Source organism: Condylura cristata, unplaced genomic scaffold (genome assembly GCF_000260355.1).
Source record: "Condylura cristata isolate star-nosed mole 26May11 unplaced genomic scaffold, ConCri1.0 scaffold00057, whole genome shotgun sequence".
Lineage (NCBI taxonomy): Eukaryota > Metazoa > Chordata > Mammalia > Eulipotyphla > Talpidae > Condylura > Condylura cristata.
In genome coordinates, this window is record NW_004567158.1 from 778842 (window position 1) to 796102 (window position 17261).

General features: G+C 58.0%; 1 protein-coding gene across 1 annotated transcript in view; it reads right to left on the bottom strand.

The window, feature by feature from the left end:
- Window positions 1-2020: 2020 nt before the first annotated feature.
- The window catches only part of GAB3 (GRB2-associated binding protein 3), a 20049-nt gene continuing 4808 nt past the window's right edge, over window positions 2021-17261 (bottom strand). The window contains exons 5-12 of the mRNA XM_012734468.1: window positions 14945-15004; window positions 12010-12065; window positions 11476-11686; window positions 10352-10433; window positions 10095-10197; window positions 4764-4865; window positions 3824-3933; window positions 2021-3297 (exon numbers count right to left, since the gene is read on the bottom strand). Coding sequence (XP_012589922.1) covers window positions 3261-3297; window positions 3824-3933; window positions 4764-4865; window positions 10095-10197; window positions 10352-10433; window positions 11476-11686; window positions 12010-12065; window positions 14945-15004 — 761 coding nt within the window. The 3' untranslated portion in view covers window positions 2021-3260. The remainder of the gene's footprint in view (window positions 3298-3823; window positions 3934-4763; window positions 4866-10094; window positions 10198-10351; window positions 10434-11475; window positions 11687-12009; window positions 12066-14944; window positions 15005-17261) is intronic.

Genomic DNA, 17261 nt, shown 5'->3' on the forward strand with positions numbered 1-17261 from the left:
GCCGAGGCCTCGCGCCTCCTGCGCCGACGGCCCCGCCCGCGCCGGGTACAGTTCTTGCTGCACCCCGCCTCCAGCCTGCGCCCCACCGTCGCCTCGAGGACCCCCGCACGTGCCCGCTACTGTCCCCCCGCCACACGCGCATGCGGCGCACACCCACTCCCTTTGCCATGGTGCCCCCTGCCTCGTGCGCGCTTTACCAACATGGCCGAGCTGGGCTCCCGGGGGAGGGCTTGCTTGCACCCCTGCCGGCGACCTTCCTGCACCCCAGGCTGCGGGCCGATCCTCGGCCAGCGCCCCTAACCGCCTTGCTAGTCCGGTGAGAGCAGCTCAGCCCTAGGACAGGGCCGCAGAGGGCACCTCTTCGTGGGGTGCACAACTGGGTTCACCCACGGCTGAGGCCAGCACAGCAGGGGCTTGGAGGCAGCACGGGCCTGAGGACCCATGTAAGGGGTCGCGGGGGCCCGTGGGGGGGGCGCGGCTTTCCCTGCTTACGTGTCCAGCGAGCCTGAAATAAGGGCTGCGAGTTTGTTTGCGGGGGACAGAGGGTCCGTGCACCTGCCAGTCCCAAGGCCAGCAAGGGGCACAGCGAGTCAAGGGAGTCAAGAGTGTGGGCGGGTCACCCCAGTGCCCTCCACATCCTGCAAGGCGGCCTGACACTGAGCCAGCAGTGCCTCGACACAGCCACTGCGCTGGACAGAACAAGCAGACACGGCTCAGCTTTCTGTGTCGCTGAACCTCTTGCGCACCCAACCAGACACCGGCCTGCCGTTGCCTCTGCAGCCGCCTCCCGGCCAGCTCCCACTCCGCTCACTGCTCCCGAGGTGGGACTCCGTGCAGTGTAGCTACGCTCAGCATACAGATGGCTAATGCCTGCACACGTATGCGCCCGTGAGGCACCGCCAAGGCTGAGAAAGAACGTAGCCATGGTGTCAGAAAGTCCTCTGATGCCCCTTTCCGATCAGTGGTGTCCCCTGTGAGGATGAACGAGCAGTGTCAAGGGACAAAACAGTCCAAGTGAGACATTAGACCGTTCTGTGGTATTCCTTTACACGGACACAAAAGCCTCGCTAAAATAGAGGGGTTTTCTGTTTGGGGCTTTGTGTGTGTGTCAGAGAGCTGGGGTGCAGGCCAGAGGTCTGGGGGTGGCGGTGAGAGGACGCCCAGAGACAGAGTGGGGGGCAGAACAGGCGGATCCACTGACACCCACTGCTGAGGGGAGCAGCGGGGAGACGGGGGTCTGCTGCGCCCTGGGGTCCCCCCCCGGCCGGGGTCACACTCGGGCTCTAGCGGTGACTTAATGCCTAGGCTGCCTGCAAGGCCCCACTGACAGACGTTGACCAAGAAACTAAGAGGCGGCCCAGGAGCTGGGTTGACCTCAGTGGGGGCTGGTGAGCCAGAATCACAGGCCGCGGGCTGTTCGGCCTTCCCCACGGGGCCACCTGGGGCCTGGGCAGAGAGGTCGAGGCTGACCATGTCCCCGAGGCTCTGCGGCGGCCTCAGCGAGGCGTCCCTGCCCTGCCCAGCCCACAGCAAGCTGTGAGCGCCAGGCTGCAGAAAACGAAAGCCTGAATAAATGGCAGATGCGGCCTAGTATGAAGGGAAGTAACAGAGAGGCTGAAAGGTCGGGCCCACTGGCCCGCCGCTCTTCACTCGGGACGTGACGGGGAAAGGCGCTCTCGGGGCAGGGCATCCTGTGTGCGCCCCTCAGTCCTCAGCACGCCGCCGTCCTGGCAAGCTGAGACACACTGACCTGGCACCAGGGTGGCACCAGAGACCCCTGCTGGGTAGAGGGCAGGCAGGGCTCTCTCTCCAGCGTGCTCGCGAGAAGGCCAGGCGGGTGCGCTGTCAGGAGCCGGCACTGCGCTCGCTGGGTGCTGAGGAGGGCCCGGCTTGGCCGCCGGCCACCACAGGGGGGTGAGTGGCCTCCCGGGCGATGGGCTGTGCCCGCACAGCTCATGATGGGCTGTGCCACCCTTCAATGAGAACACTGACATCACGACGCCTCCTGGACAGACTTTTATTGGTGCCAGATAGATGGCGCAGTGAGTCCACGTGAACTTCTCAGAGTCAGCAGCAAAGAGGCCTTGAGAAGAGGGAGCCGGGCACAAGGGGCCTTCACAGACTTGGACCTACGGTACAAGGCGGCTCCCGCACGACACGCCCGGCCCGGAGGCGTCTGCCAGTGGAAAGAGGTGGAAGGCACGGCCTGCCGCAGCGAGGCCCAGGTCTGCGGAAGCTTCTTCCTGCGCAGCGCCCTTGACTTCGGGCGAGCAGTGTCCTGCTCTGACCACTCGTCACCGACATACAGAGGTTTGGGGTTTTGCCTCTTGCTACAGAAAGACACACTGTGCTTTGGAAATAAAATGCCCAACGGCACCTCATTACTTTTCTTTAAAAAAGGAAACAATGCTGTCTGCGGCCACTCCGTCAAAGTAGCAAGAAACAGGCGGCCAACGTCAACCCCTGGTGAAAATTCTAGTCCCTTCACACCTGCAAAATCTGCTGGAAGTCGGCTCTTCCGGCATCGTTCTCACTTCTGTTTTCAGAAATCTGTGCCCTGCCGGCCCAGCAGCCGCCGGCCCAGCAGCCCAGAACCCGACTGAGCTCCTTGCACACGAGTCCCGGCGCGCCAGCGTGTTGCTCCTCAGACCCCGGGGCCCACGCGAGCGGGTGGAACTCGTGCTGGGGCTTTCCCTCCCCCCGCCCGGGCAGTCTGAGCGCCCGCACAGGCCACAGACAGCCTGCGGCCCAGGGACCCCGCCGACCCGGGCCTTGCCTGAGACCCCACCTGGGCAAGCCCCGGGGCGCCAGGCCAGCCTGCTCCACGGCCCCCAGGTGCGCAGGAGAGGCAGGAGGACAGTTCAGTGAAAGCCGCGACCTGCGGAGGCTTTTCTGGGTCAAAAGAAGGGTCAGTCCAATGTCCTCATGGTGCGCTCGGGACCCCATCACCACTCACCGCGTTTCTGGCCTGCTGGGTTGGAGGGTTTTCTGGTCAGACGTCTACCATGTGAAGGTTCGGGTCCAGCACACAATGCCGGGTCAGTGCGCCCTCACCCTGGGACGGCGGCTCTGGGCCGCTCCTGGGAAAGCTTGTACCCGGGTCCTGGAGAGGGGCCCCGAGGGCGCGTGTGGTGGGGATGTTTCCGCACAGAAAGCCTGGCTGGGCACGCATCCCCGTCACGGGTCAAAGCTCCAGGCGAGCGGCCACAGAGGGGGCAGAAGTTGGGGGCCCGTGTCAGGTCTGCATGGCCCCCGCGTCTTCAAGGCTGGCCAGGCGGTGCTCGCTCATCCGAGTCCCTGCAGGCCAAGCCAGACAGTGGGCGCGGCGCTCGGGGTCTGGGCTCGGGCAAAGCGCTCCCAACTGCTTTTAGTGGTGCCACACCTGCCCCAGGCCTCTTAGGGTAAGAGCTGAGCGGCACCACCCTGGCAGCCCCCACATGCCCACGCCCAGTGCCTGAACTGGCCGCTTTCTGGGCGGGGGCACCGGGGTCCTGAGAAGGCAGCCATGGCCGCCACAGCAGCACCGGTCTGCCGGCCGGTCTGCCACACAGCTGACGCCGGTGGCCGCGGCCACCCAGACGTGCGTGGCGGAGGTTTTAGGCAGGCTCAGGGAAAGTGTCCTTGCAAGTGTCAGTTTTGCTGGACCCTGCCTGAAAGGAGCCCTCCCAGCCCCGTCGGTGCCTCCAGGCGCCGCTCCCATCCCCACTGGCCCCCACGCCAGCAGCTCCCCAAACGTCCCTGCCGAGCCCGCGAGACCTGCACATCTGTGTGGACCTGGGCCTGGTGGCCACCGGCGCAGCCGCCGGCCCGCTCCGCCACTCACGCCTTGGACCGCCTCTCATCCGTCCACTCCCGCCTGGTGCTCTGCAGCGCCTGCGTCCTCTGCTCATCCACTTGCACGTAGTCCACTCTCTGCTCTTCGGCAAGGGGCTTCTGCGGGGACACGCAGAAGGCCCGCCATGACGTCCACCCGCACGCTCCGGCCTCAGGGCCAGGCCAGGGAGCCAGGTCCCACAGCCCCGCCCTGCGGGCCCAGAGGCATCGCCGCTCTGCGTGCTCGTGTCTGGAAGCTCTCGCGTCCTGACCAAGGAGCATGAGTAGCGAGGGGCTGCTCTTCCCTTCTGGGCCGGGTGGGCCGGGCCAAGGTGACCTGGGGCTTGGGCACTGACTGGTCTGCCCCACACTGTTCTGAGCTACCACGGGGGGTGGGGCGGGGCGGGGCTAGGCAGGGCCTTCTCCGCCTACCAGCCTTGCTCTTCTGGGGCCTCACTTCCGGGTTCCAAAGGGAAGCTTCAGATGTGGGCGTTGTGCGTATGTGACTGCAGAGCTCACACACAAGCACGCCAGCGTCCCGCACACCCTCTTCAGCTCGCCGCAGGGCTCAGCAGAGCAGTCAGGAGAGCTGACGCCCATGTTAACATCGGGGTGCCATCTGCTGACCGTGGCCTTCCAGGCCAGCTGGCACAACTGGCGGCTAGCCAAACTGAGCTGTTCCTTGTCCCCAACATCGCCCTCCCTGCACCTGGGCGCCCCCTGAGGATTTTCCTATCAGCTGTAGGGTCCAAGCTGTGAAAGGCAGGAAAGTAGCAGACTTGTCTACACACGCACACACAGACACGCACTTGATTCTCGCAGCGCGGGAAGACTAACGGCCTGCCTCACTGTGCATGTCCGAGTTCTAGGCCTTTCCATAGAGGACGCACATGCTGGACTCCTCAGCACAAGTGGCATCCTCTCGGACTCACACACCAAGTCCTCCCTACCTGTTGCACTGGGGCTGGCGACGCGGAGTTGAAGTCCAGGGCTAAGTAATCCAGGCCACAGGTCCTGCTCCACATCAGCGAGCTGGCTGTTCTGTGCTCCTCCTAGGAACCAACACCACAGAATTCAGCTCAGCAGTGTCAGGGTAGAGACCTATGCTGGGCAGCTTGCCCTGTGACAGCTGCCACTTGCAATCCAGCGTCACCCACTTGGTTTCCACGTGGCACTAGCTCGATGGTCAGTGCTCAGCATGCCCAAGGCACTGACCGTGACAGCCTGAAGCCCAAACCCTGGAAAGAGCAGACGCGCGCTCTGCACCACCCTGCCAACACAGGACCCTGCTCTCCCCTTCCCCACCGCGGCTAACCACTCAACGGCGCTTTCTCGGGGTACAGTCTCCTGCCAGCACATAAGTCGTCGTCCACTAGCAGCACGTCATCGCCCGCTTCAGCTCGCTGGCCGTCACGACCACTGCCACAGGTGACTTAGCTGTCCCGCTGCCGCAAGCACCTGTGTCCCTACGCCAGGGCTCCTGGGCCTGGGGCTGTGGGCAGAGCTGCAGGGCTGGGGCGTGGCGCCGCCTCTGAGGCTGCCTGCAGGGCTGCTCTGGGCCAGCCCCGGCAACCAGGGCCACCGTCCTTCAGCGCCCCCTCGCGGCCACCGCTGGGCAGACTTCTAAATTTCTCGGGCCTGACACAGATGAATGGCGTCTTCATGGGGCGCTTGGATTTTCAGGCCTGATTAGCAATGCACCAGCCAGCCGCCTGCTGACATGCCGAGGTCACTCATCTCCTCTCTTCCAGCACTGTCTGTGCAGGCTGTTTCCTCTTTGCCAATCTTGCTATAGAGCTGCTGGCCGCGCTGACCCTCCGGCCCACTTCCTCATCTACAGCAGGCAGCAGCTGCGTGTCACGAGCAAAAGCCCAGCCGGCTCTCGAGTGTTCTCCTGTTCAAACAAAGTGCGTCTTGTGACAGCTGCCGGCCGTGCCCCCGTCTTGAGGACCCCCCCCCCCGCGCCCCGGACTGGTTCCTACGGGGACGAGCTGCCAATGCACCTGAGCCGCGTTAGCGCAGTGGATTCCCCGGCCGTTGTTCGGGGTGTTCATCGCAGAGTAGCCGCGGACTTTTTCTTCCTCCCTCCCTTAGTTTTCTATCACTGAGTGGCCCTCGGGTGCAGTGTTGGAGAAGTCGTCTTCGCTGTGACCCGATTCGAAAGTCACTTGTGAGCTTTGGGGTCGCCTGCCGTTCCTCGCGGGCCGACTCCCCCGTGAACACGTGCGGAGTTCTAGCAAATGCTAGAGCCTGAGTCTCCGAGGCGATGGCGCTGGACTCTGGCGGGCCCGCTGGGACCCAGAGCCCATGGACGGCCACACAGCCCAGAGGCCGCCTTGTGATCTCGACACGCAGGTGCCCGGCTGGCTGAGGTCTGGGACGCGGGCTTGGGGCACAAGCCCAGGATGGGCTTCGCTCTCGTTTTCAGATGTTTCGGGCAGACCGCGTCTGGCATTCCCAGTGCTTCCTGCTCTCGAAGCTCACCGTGTGGTGTCCGAGCATCTGACGGCACTGGGGGGCTGGCTGTCCCGTGCTCCAAGGTGGGCTTGGACTCACCTGCGCTTCCCAGTCATCAGCTGGTGGCATTTTCAAAGTGTGTGGGAAGCGCTTCTGTGATAACATTCACGCACAAGATTTGGTTGCCACAAGATGTTGCAGTCGGCATGAAGTGCGAGGGAAGGCCTGTCGTTCCTGCTGGGCCTTCTTGCACTTGCTTTGGGACCAGCTGCTCCAGCCTCGTCAACAGCACAGGTCGTCTTCCCTCCTTCCACTGCTCCCCGGAGGCGGTTCTCTAAGCCGAGTGACCGCCACTCTCTGCTGGCACTGTCCTAAAGCTGCTGACTCAGTTTCTCTAGTGCTGCTACAACCACTCTGCTTTTCTCTTTCTATTGAGTCACTTTTGAAAATATCTGTTGGCAATTTGCCTATCTTCACCAGCTTTCAGGTGCGCGGGGAGGAAGCTGCCCCCGCTGCCAGCCTGGCCTCGGGCACGCACGGCCATACCCTGCGCGCACATCACAGCGCGTGGTGTGTGTTCACTGCTTCTTGGTTGGTTGGAGCCAACCTTAGTCTTGAAGAAGCCAGGTAAGCCAGCGTTAAAATGAGCTCTGCAGGGCCAGGAGAAAAACTACAGGACCAGTGAGGTGTGCGTTGATCCTGTCTTACTCTGCTGTTCATTTTGTCAGTGGATCTGCTGCCTTTATTCCTTTTCCTTCTGTGGGCTTTATAGTTTCAAATGTGCTGTCCACATAATGAAAATTTTCTACCATCCAGCCAGATGGAAGAAAATAAGCTCTGAACAGCGACATGCCCTCTCTCTGCCACTGCCACTGCCCAGGCCTTGAAGTCTCTGGGGCATGGCATCCCCCGTGAATTGTGAGGAAGTGGGTCACTGTCCCCTCACGGATGCTTCTCTTCTACTTTTCCTAGTATCTCCTGCAGCTCTGGGCAAATGACCTGTTCTCTATGATTCTCCCATCTTCCATGTCAACTTTCTTTCATATCCACTGTTTTTCTCTCTTTCTGGCTTATCAGTAACTTCCTCACAACTCTCTTTTAGCTCACTAAGCCATTACCACGACTTGGGGTAAGTGTCTTAACTCATGTGCTGAGTTCCTCATTCCACCCCTATTCTTATTCTTATACATAGAAGTGCTAATGGTGTTTTCTAATTCACTGGATCAGTTTTTAATATTGTGGAGAATGGTATTTCTCTTTTTCTCATTTGGTAGAAATTGAGAAATTCTTTCTCAAATTTGTCCCAGAATAGAAAGTAGCCAAAACAAACAAACAAGCAAACAAACAAAAAAACCACCCAAACTGAGGACGATCGAGAAAGCAAGAGGCCTTCCTTTCCTGGATAGCAAGACCTACCAACCTACATGTAGCCACTCACCTGCAGGCCCCATGAAAACAGCTCAAGCCCCACCATGAAGACAGATAAAAAAAAATCCTGGACGAAATACAAGTAAATCAAGTCAAGCAACACATACAAAGAACAAATGATTAGAACTAAATGAACAGCGCTGGACAACACTATGCTGGTGACTAAAAAGGAAGCGCAGCGCAGCGCAGAACATCCCAAAACTCTACAACTAACAAGCGAACTTAGCAGGCTGCAGGTCACTAGACTGGCATACAGCAATACTCGAGTATCCCACCTGCAGGGTGCACAGCACACCTGAACTCTTCCTACTAAATGCCAGCCCAAGTATGGGAACCAGATGTCCCTAAGTTACCCAGCTAAGGGCCGCTGCCCTAGAGAAGTGAACAGTTATGTCCACAAGGAAACCTATGAGAGCAAGACAAGGATGCCTTCTCGTGCTGCTTTTATTTAGGAAGGTAGTGGGAGCTAGTCAAAGCGATTGTCAAGGAGAAATTAAAGGCACCCAAACTGGACAGGAAGCCAAATAATTTATTTGCTGATGACTTGATTTTATATGCAGAAAACTCGAAGGTTCTACACAGAAAATAAATACAGCAAGGTTGTGAGATACAAAATCAGCAATCCAGTTGCATTTCTCCACACTACCAATGAACTGTCCAAACCGGAAAGGAAGGAGACAATTTCCTTTACAATATCGTCAAAAAGAATAAAACATTTAGAAATAAAATTTAACCGAGACAACAAAGACTTGTACAGTGTATACTGAAAACAGCAAAACATTGCTGAAAGAAAATAAAGTCACCATAAATAAATGGAAAGGCATCCTATATTCATGGACTGGAAGATTTGGCATCGTGAAGAATGTCAACCTCATGCAAGTCAATCTGCAAGTGTGAGCATTTTTTTTTTTATAGCAGCAATTTTGCAATACTAGAAAAGTCTCATCCTACAAAGCAAGAAATCTCAAGGAGCTGTGAATAACCGAATCAAGGCAAATGGCTGATGAGCGCATGGAAGGATGATGCTCAGTGTGAACCAAGCCACGAGGAGAAAGCAACTAACACGTACTAGGGTGGCGACTGGAGAAAATGAAGAAATGGGAGTAACAAGTGTTGGTGAATATGCTGAGAACTGGCAGCCATTTTGCCCAGATGACTGGAGAAACAAACACGCCGTGACGGAGCCACAGCTGCGCACGCGCCGGTCTCAAGGAACGAAAACAGGTGCGCACGCGCCCTCAGAACAGGCCGATCCAAAAGGATGGGATGTGGAAGGAGGGAACCCAGGTCTGAGGGAAAGTTCTGAGGTGGCCGCACATCGCGAGGGTGCTGGCTGCCACTGCACTGTACATCTGAAAATGGTAAAATGGCAAATGAGGGCCCTCCCTGGGGGCGCAGCGGGTCACAGCGCAGCACTGAGAAGCTAAAGCCGCTTCCGCATGAGTTCGGTCCCCGCCTGCCCGGGAGGGGACCCCAGGGCGCGGCAGACCTCTCCTGACCCGCCCGCTGCTCCCCTCAGCAGCGGACTTCATCCATCTGCCTGCTCTGCTCCCCGCTCTGTCTCTGGGGAAGCCTCTCACCACCCCTGAGCCTCTGGCCTGTACCCCAGTTCTGGATGCACAAATCTTTAAAAAAAAAAAAAAAGGCAAATGAGCTGTTACTTTTATTTTGCTACAGTGGAAAATGTCACCCCCGACCTGTAAAGCAGGTTTCTAACAACTGTCTTCACAATGGCCAGATGACTGGCCACGACCCCAGCCTCTGAATAGGGGCAGGTTCTCGGCAAGGAAAGCCAGAAGGACCGACCGCTGCCTGGGCAGAGCACGCCACAGTGCGGGGCCGCGGAGCCCTATTGCAGGCACAGGGCAGAAAACGTACAAGCGAAGAGTGGCCTCGGCCCAGCCTGCCGTGTCCCGGCACGTCAGCACTCGGCCTGTGAGAAGCCGCCCACCCGAGCATCCGCAGCCCGTGCGCCCTTCACGGGTTCCCCTCCCAAGGGCCCTAAGCGGGAAAGAGCTTCCGAAGAAGGCTGTGCGGACATGAGTCACCGTCCACCTGCCGAGCCTGGGCAGATGGCGCCGGCGCGGCCCCTGGGGACAAGGGCTGTGCTCAGAACCCCGTCACTTCCGCCGACCTCCAAGCACCGTTCCCCTAACCCTCTGGGTGTGCGGGCTACAGAAGTCAGCTTGATGGACCGGACCCCTTCACAGGCTCAGGAGGAAAGGACAGGCACCGTGCAGGCCATGCTGCCCTCTGGTGGGCACCAGGGCTAGAAGCAGACTGGAGCACACGGCCGGGCTTTCCCTCACCCCCCCACCCCCACCCCACCCCCTACCCCCACCCCCAGGGCTGCAGCCTCCAGATGGGCTGGGGTGAGCATGGCCAGGGCTGGTTACCATGCGCGTGTAGCTCCCTTCCTCTTCTCTGGGAGCAGGACTGGCAAAGAACCTGGCCGAACTGAAGCCATTTCTTTCTGGAGAGAGCAAGCTGCTTCGATTGCTGAGGAAAAAACAGACGAGGCTCAAGCAATGTCTTCCAGCTGCTGGGAGAGCTGGCCAGCTCCAGCCGCCTCTCTTTCCAGCCACTTCCTGTACCCGCCTCCTCCAGGGGCCTCAGCCTGGTCCCCACACCTGACCCGGCCACCTGCACTCACCCAGGCACGGTGCGGGCCCTGCTCAGTGCCGCATGCTCCCGGATGGTGGAGAGACCCTGCAGGTCCAGGGGCGGTGGCCGTGCTGCGGGGACACACAGCACTCAGACACCCATCGGAGACCAGAGCTGCTGCGCCTGGCCTGCGATTGGAGGCCCAGCCCGGGGGGCAGCAGGAACTCTGAACAAACGGGGTCCCCACACCAACAAGCGCCTTTCCAGGCCCTGTTCAGCAGAGGTCCTTGGGCCTGGAACCTTCTACTGTGTTGCAGGCTCACCAGCCCTCACAGGGTTCAGGGACCCTTGCCTGCTGGCCCCCAGAGGATGATGTGACTGTCGGGCGGGTCCGGCTCATGTCCCGTGTGCTGCCTCCAGGGACCCTCCCAGGCCGCACATCCTCCTCCTGCACCTGGCCAGCCCCGTGTCTCCTTAACTGCTATGCGAAGCACTTGGCATGGGATTTCACTAAAATTGCTATGGTTTGCTGGTCACTTTGTGCAGCAAGGGTGCAGTTGCGGCGGCGTCAGCTCCACAGCTGCTACTGGCGAGCTCCCCGTGGAAGGGAGCCAGCGGAAACCCCACTCTAGCGTGCACAGCAGCCTGTCTGCTCCAGCCAGAGCGAGCGGTGATGTCCTGTGACCGTCTGGAGAGCAGGTCTGTTCCCCCACTTAGTGCTGCCCCGACGCTTCCTCTCCTTCCAGGTGCTGTTCCCATCTCGCTCCCACTCAGGCGGACAAACCCCCCTGGCTTCCTCCCTTCGCGCCCACGGGCCTGGGCATGCGGCACCCTCATGCACGGAGACACAGCTGGCTTCGGCAAGGCCACCCGGAGCAGGCGCAGTGCCGGGGCGGGCCTGGCAGCAAAGGCCCTTAGGCGTGGCACATGGCATTTCTTCTCACTCTTCCCCGCTTCCCTCTGCCCTCTCAGGGTGCAGCTGGCGAGGCCCTCTGTGCTGGCCACGGCCTGGCGGCGTCTGTGAGGCCCTGGGCCTCATGGCCCGGCCCTGCCCCGCTGCTTCACACACCCGCAATCTGCAGCTTGCTGCTGCGGTCTCTAGACAGGGGAGGAAGGACACTTCCCCACCTGGCCACCAGGCCCCCGCCTCCTGCTCACAGGTCCAGTGCTTACATTTCCTCTGAGGCTTGAGGTCTCTGTTCACGGGGGGAGGCTGCAGGTCCACAGGGAGCGCAGGCAGTGGGCTCAACAAGCCCGAGCTCATGGGGATATACTCGTCAGGGCTGCAGGGGGGTCCCTGGCTAGAGGCCGCGGCCTGCATGGGCACGTAGCTGTCGTCCACCCCGGAGGAAGCCGCGGCGCACATGGGCGAGAACCTGCTGGGCTGGAGAGAGCGCAGGACGCTGCCGCACACCGCCACCAGGGGGCAGTCCGCAGCCGCTGCGGAGCTGGGGCTGCAGAGCTGGGACTCCCCCCCCCGCCCCCCGCTGGGTGGGGGGGGTGTGCTGGGCTCCCCCTGAGCTTAGCAGGGGAGCCTAGTGTGAGGCGCTCCCTCAATGTGAGCAAGTGCCCTTGGCGCCGCGGACTCATCTGTAGAGCCTTCGGGAGACACTGGCCTCAGAGCTGCAGCCTGAGCGCCACAGGCGCCAAGGGCACATGGACAGCTGGTAAAACCAAAACTTAGAGTAGCCCAAGGGCCCAACTTACCAAATTTAAACTAAGTCGCTTGTCCCGGTGCCGTAAGGGTTGGTCGCCCACGTCTGCTGCAAGAGACAAGCCGGGTGGGTGAGAAAAGTCAAAGCTGCGCAGAGCGCAGAAATCAGACCTGCTCTGGAAAACGTATGTGCAGTGAATGAGGAGGCGACAGCGCAGGAAGCTCACACTTGAGCTAGTGGCGTCTGGAGCAGGCGCCGGGACCCGCGGTTCTGTGGGGACGCGACCTGAGCCACCAGCCCAGGCACACCCTGCTCGCCAGGCAGCCTCGGGCTTCTTTCAACTGCTCGCGGGGCAACTTCTCACCCCAAACCGCAAACTGCAGCTGACCGGCTCTCAGTCCTTCAAGTAAGACCAACCGCCGTGGCCAGAGGCCCGAGGCAGCACTGGTGCTGGGCCACGCCCGGCCCGGGCCCCTCAAGGGCCTCCTCGAGTGCCCTGGGCCAGGCAAGCTAGCCCTGCGGGGCAGGACTCTCCCCTGCCCACCGCTGAGCCGGGGCCCTTCACCAGGGGCAGCCGCCGGCACACACGTCCCTGTCACGCTGGCGTCACTGTCACTAGCCGCGTCTGTCTCACCAACGGCGGGCTCCCATGCTCACGCCTCAGCCACGGGACAGAGCTGCAGGCCTCACAGGAGCATCGCCAGCTCCTCAGCCCCGCTTGTCTTTCCTCAGGATCCATGTGCTTCATTCTCCATTTGGGGGGACCGACCGCCATACTGGTTTGCACAGCGCTGCAGCCCCTCACAGCCCACCGACAGGGCCCTTTCCTGCACATCCTCCGTCCTCTTAGTGACAGCCCATGGTGATGCGCCAGCCCATGACAGTCTCTGCCCCTGCTGGCTGCCGGACGAAGGCCAGTCAGTAAAACTGACCGAAAAGTTCTAGGTAGTGGGGTCACAGGAGGCGCCTAAAGTGGCACCGCACAGATGTGCACAGAGCACAGAATCACGGGATACAGCTGGGACTTGCAAGAAGGCGCAAATGTAGCTTTGGAGCTGAGAAGTCTAACTGAAATGAAAAACTCACTGGAGGGCCTCCAGAGAAGATCTGAGCTGACAGAAGACTCAGTGAGCTTCAAAATAGATCACTAGAGCTGGGCAAGAAACAAAAAAGAAGAGAATCAAGACCAATGGACAGAGTCTCAAACGTTCGTCACCGTCAGCATCACCTAACACGCCTACGTTTTCCATGGGGAGAGGAAGGGCCTACGTTTTAAAGTGTATGAGCAGCTCGTAAATTTTGCGGACTAGAACTGATGCCAAATCGTCCAGCAAGAAGTCGCCAGAGAGTAGAGCTGCATTTCAGTAATGGACGCAAAAGGAAAACATTCCCAAAGACTGAATTTGTGGCTTCCTCATGACAACTACTACAGGAAATCCCTCATGGAGGTTCAAAGGAAATTCTAAAAGAAAATGTCTTACAAGGAATGGGACTGACAGCTGACTGCACCCGGCAATCGTCAGACTGGCACGATGCAGGGGAATTCTTGTCACAACAAGAAGCACTAAAAGCCACTTGTAGACAATTGGAATCTGACACAACTCACCCACAGCAGACCCTATTAAAGGAAATCTTAAAGAATAAACCACAAAAGGAGTGAAAAGTATCCCAGAAGGAACTCGTGAGATAGCGGAAGCAACAAGCTAGCAAACTAGCTGATGTGAGTGACGCTTAAACAAAATAAAATGGCTGGGGCCCTCCCTGGTGGCACAGGGATTACAGCACAGCACTATAAAACTATGGCCAGCCACTGCAGCATGAGTTCGATCCCCCGCCAGGGACTGACCTCAGGGCGCAGCAGACCTCTCCTGTCTCCTCGCTGCTCCCCTCAGCAGAGTGTTTCAGTGGATCTGCCTGTTTTGCTCCCCACTGTCTCTGGGGAAATCCTCTTACCCCCTGCACCTCTGGCCTGCACCCCAGTTCTCATATGCATAGATAAATAAATCTTTTACAAAAACAATACTAATAAATGTTTTCTTGATGGGATTTTAAAAGACAAATAGAAGTAAAATACTATATGACATTGGCAGTTAAATTGGGAGAGGTGACTCAATTTAAAGTCTTTGAGTTCCTTATATTTCTTGGGGGAAAAGCAAAGCTACTCATTTCAGATACACGTTGAGTCTGTATGGTAAAATGCAGAAGGTCATCACTGAGAGAATAGACGTAGACGAATACGCTCAGAGCAGTGGAGGTGAAAGTTGAAATGAGGAAGCAAACTCCACTCAAAAGAACCCAAGGAAAGAGACATTTGCAAATTAGTCAATCTGTAGACATCAGAGCAATAGAAACCACAAAATAAACGGGTATAAACTGAACCTGATGAATGCCCATGGATTAACTCTTCCAACGAAAAGAAGACTCTCGGAACAGGAGCAAAACTTTGAAGCACTAAGGAGAAACTATAGTTTTTATAAGATGCAATTTACAATATAGGTGTGGAGAAGGGGAAAGTGAAAAGATCAGAAAATACATGGTTGGTTCGGCTCTAGAGTTAGCATGTAATGATGCACAAATAAGAAATGCCCTTCACCAGTAGCAGTTTTATAAACACAGACAGCTGTGACAGTTATAAAAGAGAAAGACGACCGTTTGCAGTAGTAACGTGGGATTTGACTCTCTCAGAACTGCCGAACAGTGACGGGATGGGCAACGCGACTTTGACCTGAGGGACTTGGGGCCGCGTCAGAGCAGCTCCCTTCCAGCGCACTCACGGAAACGCTGCAGTGCCGGGCTGGAAAGGAAATCTCAATTCTCAGGGATGCACTCACGGAAATCTTGCTCTCACCAGAGTGTAGTCAAGAAATAACTAAGCAACTTGCAGGTTTAGGAATTAAGAAATGCAGTTTGAAATAATGCCTGAGTCAAAGCAGAACCCAAAATTAAAAGTAGATAACATTGAACACGGAGTGACATCTCAAGCTTACCGGCTGTAGGGAAGACTGCTTGCAGAAGATTTCTCCCCTTAAACACGTCAGGTCTAGAGACAGAGGAAAGGAATTCAGAAGAGGATGCAGATTACCCCCAAGCAAGCACAAACATCTTGAAGGCTAGGTCGTGGTTTTTAGTGACCCCTAAAAGCATGAAGACCGTTGTCAGCCAGCAGGCCAAGGGCTATTGGCCAGGTACGGTCAGAGTCTGCTGACCCGTGAAGTAGCAGGAAGGAAATAGTAGAGATGACTAGGATTGCATGAAACAGAAAACAAATAGACAATGGGGGAAATCTAAAAGCCAAAATTTATTCTCGAAAATAAAAACCTGATAACACTGATGAACCCCATCAGGAGTGATTAAAAGGAAGACCCCACTTTAGCGATGTCAGGAGTGAAAAGGATCCACTCTGGATCCTGCCGGTACAGGGAGGCATGGGAATCAATTTTATGCCAATAAATCTGGAAAATTAGGTGAAATGGAGGAACCCCTAGGAAATGATAACTTACCAAAAGGAGTGCAACAGAAAACACAAAATCTGAACCAAGAATGAATAAATTGAATCCTGAAAATACTTCAGTCTCTCCACAAAGCAAAACCCATGCCCGCATGGTTTATCTGGTAAGGTCTGAAAAATCACAGGACAATCTCTCTTGGGAACAAAGGTCAAAAAACAAGTTCCAAACAAAGACACCCCAAAGCCGCGGCTACCCTACCCTCGGAATGCATTCCAGTCAGCCTGTGGGGGTCCTCAGACTAACAGGATAAAGGAGAAATGTCATCATGGTGGCTCAGCAGCCCCTCACTGTGACGCGAACTCACTGGTCTGGGCAACGCGATGCTGCTGTGGGATCCCCGGGTCACTGCCACTCTTCAGCGTCCGGGGTTTGCTAACCCAAGCGGGAACGTAAGAGAGTCGTTACTAGTCTTTGCATGTGATATGACTGGGCCCACGCGGATGCAGCGTAACCTACTTTAGAAGAGCTAAAAACCAAATCAAAATCTTAAACTTTTCACACAACAGCAGAAAGAGTAACTGAAATGAAACACCAGCCCTCCCTGGTGGCACAACCAGTTGATGCGCAGCGCTGTGGAGCTGGACACGGCCTCTTCAGCACGCGTTCGAGCCCCAGCCAGGGAGGAACCCCCTCCTGCCCCGCCCGCTGCTCCCCTCAGCAGTGGGCTTCGTCCATCTGCCTATCCTGCTCCCTGCTCTGTCTCTGGGGAAGCCTCTCACCGCCCCGACACCTCTGGCCTGCACCCCAGTTCTGGATGCACAAATAAATACATCTGTCAAACTAAAAGTATCTCCTTGAAAAATAAATCAATGACATGAAATATCCCGGATAATAAACCCAGGTGGCGGTGTTTGAACGGCCAGCCCCGTGGCAGCCACCAAGCCTGGGCTCCGGGTGGCCCTGCCCCCCTGTTCCGCCCACTTCAGTGGCTCTGGGGTGTGCCCTTGAGTCGCTGCCCTTGACTGCTTCTTAGTCTCACGGCGATTTTACTGGTGTCTTTGCACTGAATGTGTGGAGGTCTGTGTTCGTGCCTTACAAAACTTTTTCTTTGATTCTGTGTTAGCGCTTATACATAGAGGAACTGGGGGGCCAGGTCAGAGGGCTGAGAGGGCAGGAGCAGGACAGAGAGATCCACGGAGACCCTGTGCTGCGGGGGCAGCGGGGAGCCAGGAGGGGTGTGCAGCACCCTGGGGCCCTCCCCGGCCCGGGTCGGGTCGGACTCGTGCCAAGACTCCAGCCCTGCGCCGCCTGGGCGCTTCTTTTCTCTTTTGTTCTCCAGTGTGAGATTCTAATTCACCTCCGTGGTCCATGGCGCTGCCTCCACTGTCCATTGTGCCTTTGTCCACCGCACACATTAGCCCGTGAGGACCCTTTGGTCACACGGCCTTTCCATCGCGTGACCAGAGGACGAGCCCGGGTCCTCAGCCTGGAGGCTGCTTGAGCAGCGCCTCCGGTCAGCAAAGCGTGGGCACAGCGTTTCCGTGCAGGACATACAGACAAGGCCTCGAGCACACGCGGCTTTGCAGACAGGGCCCGAGGCTGCCGGGGCGGAGCAGGACGGGGCAGCAGAAAGAGGCGGCGAGCGCGGCCCTGCTCCGAGCAGCCCTGGGCGGAGCTGCCACAGACCAGCGCCAACACAAGAGCGCTGCAGGGCTTCCAGGGTGGCGAAGGCGCAGGGCCTCAGCGGCCAGGGGAGCCAGCGGGCGCGGTGTCGAGGCGCGCGGCGTGTGCACCTACCTTTCCAGGCTCGCATGTTGTCTAGGCCCGACAGAGAAATTCTTCTGGGCACCACGGT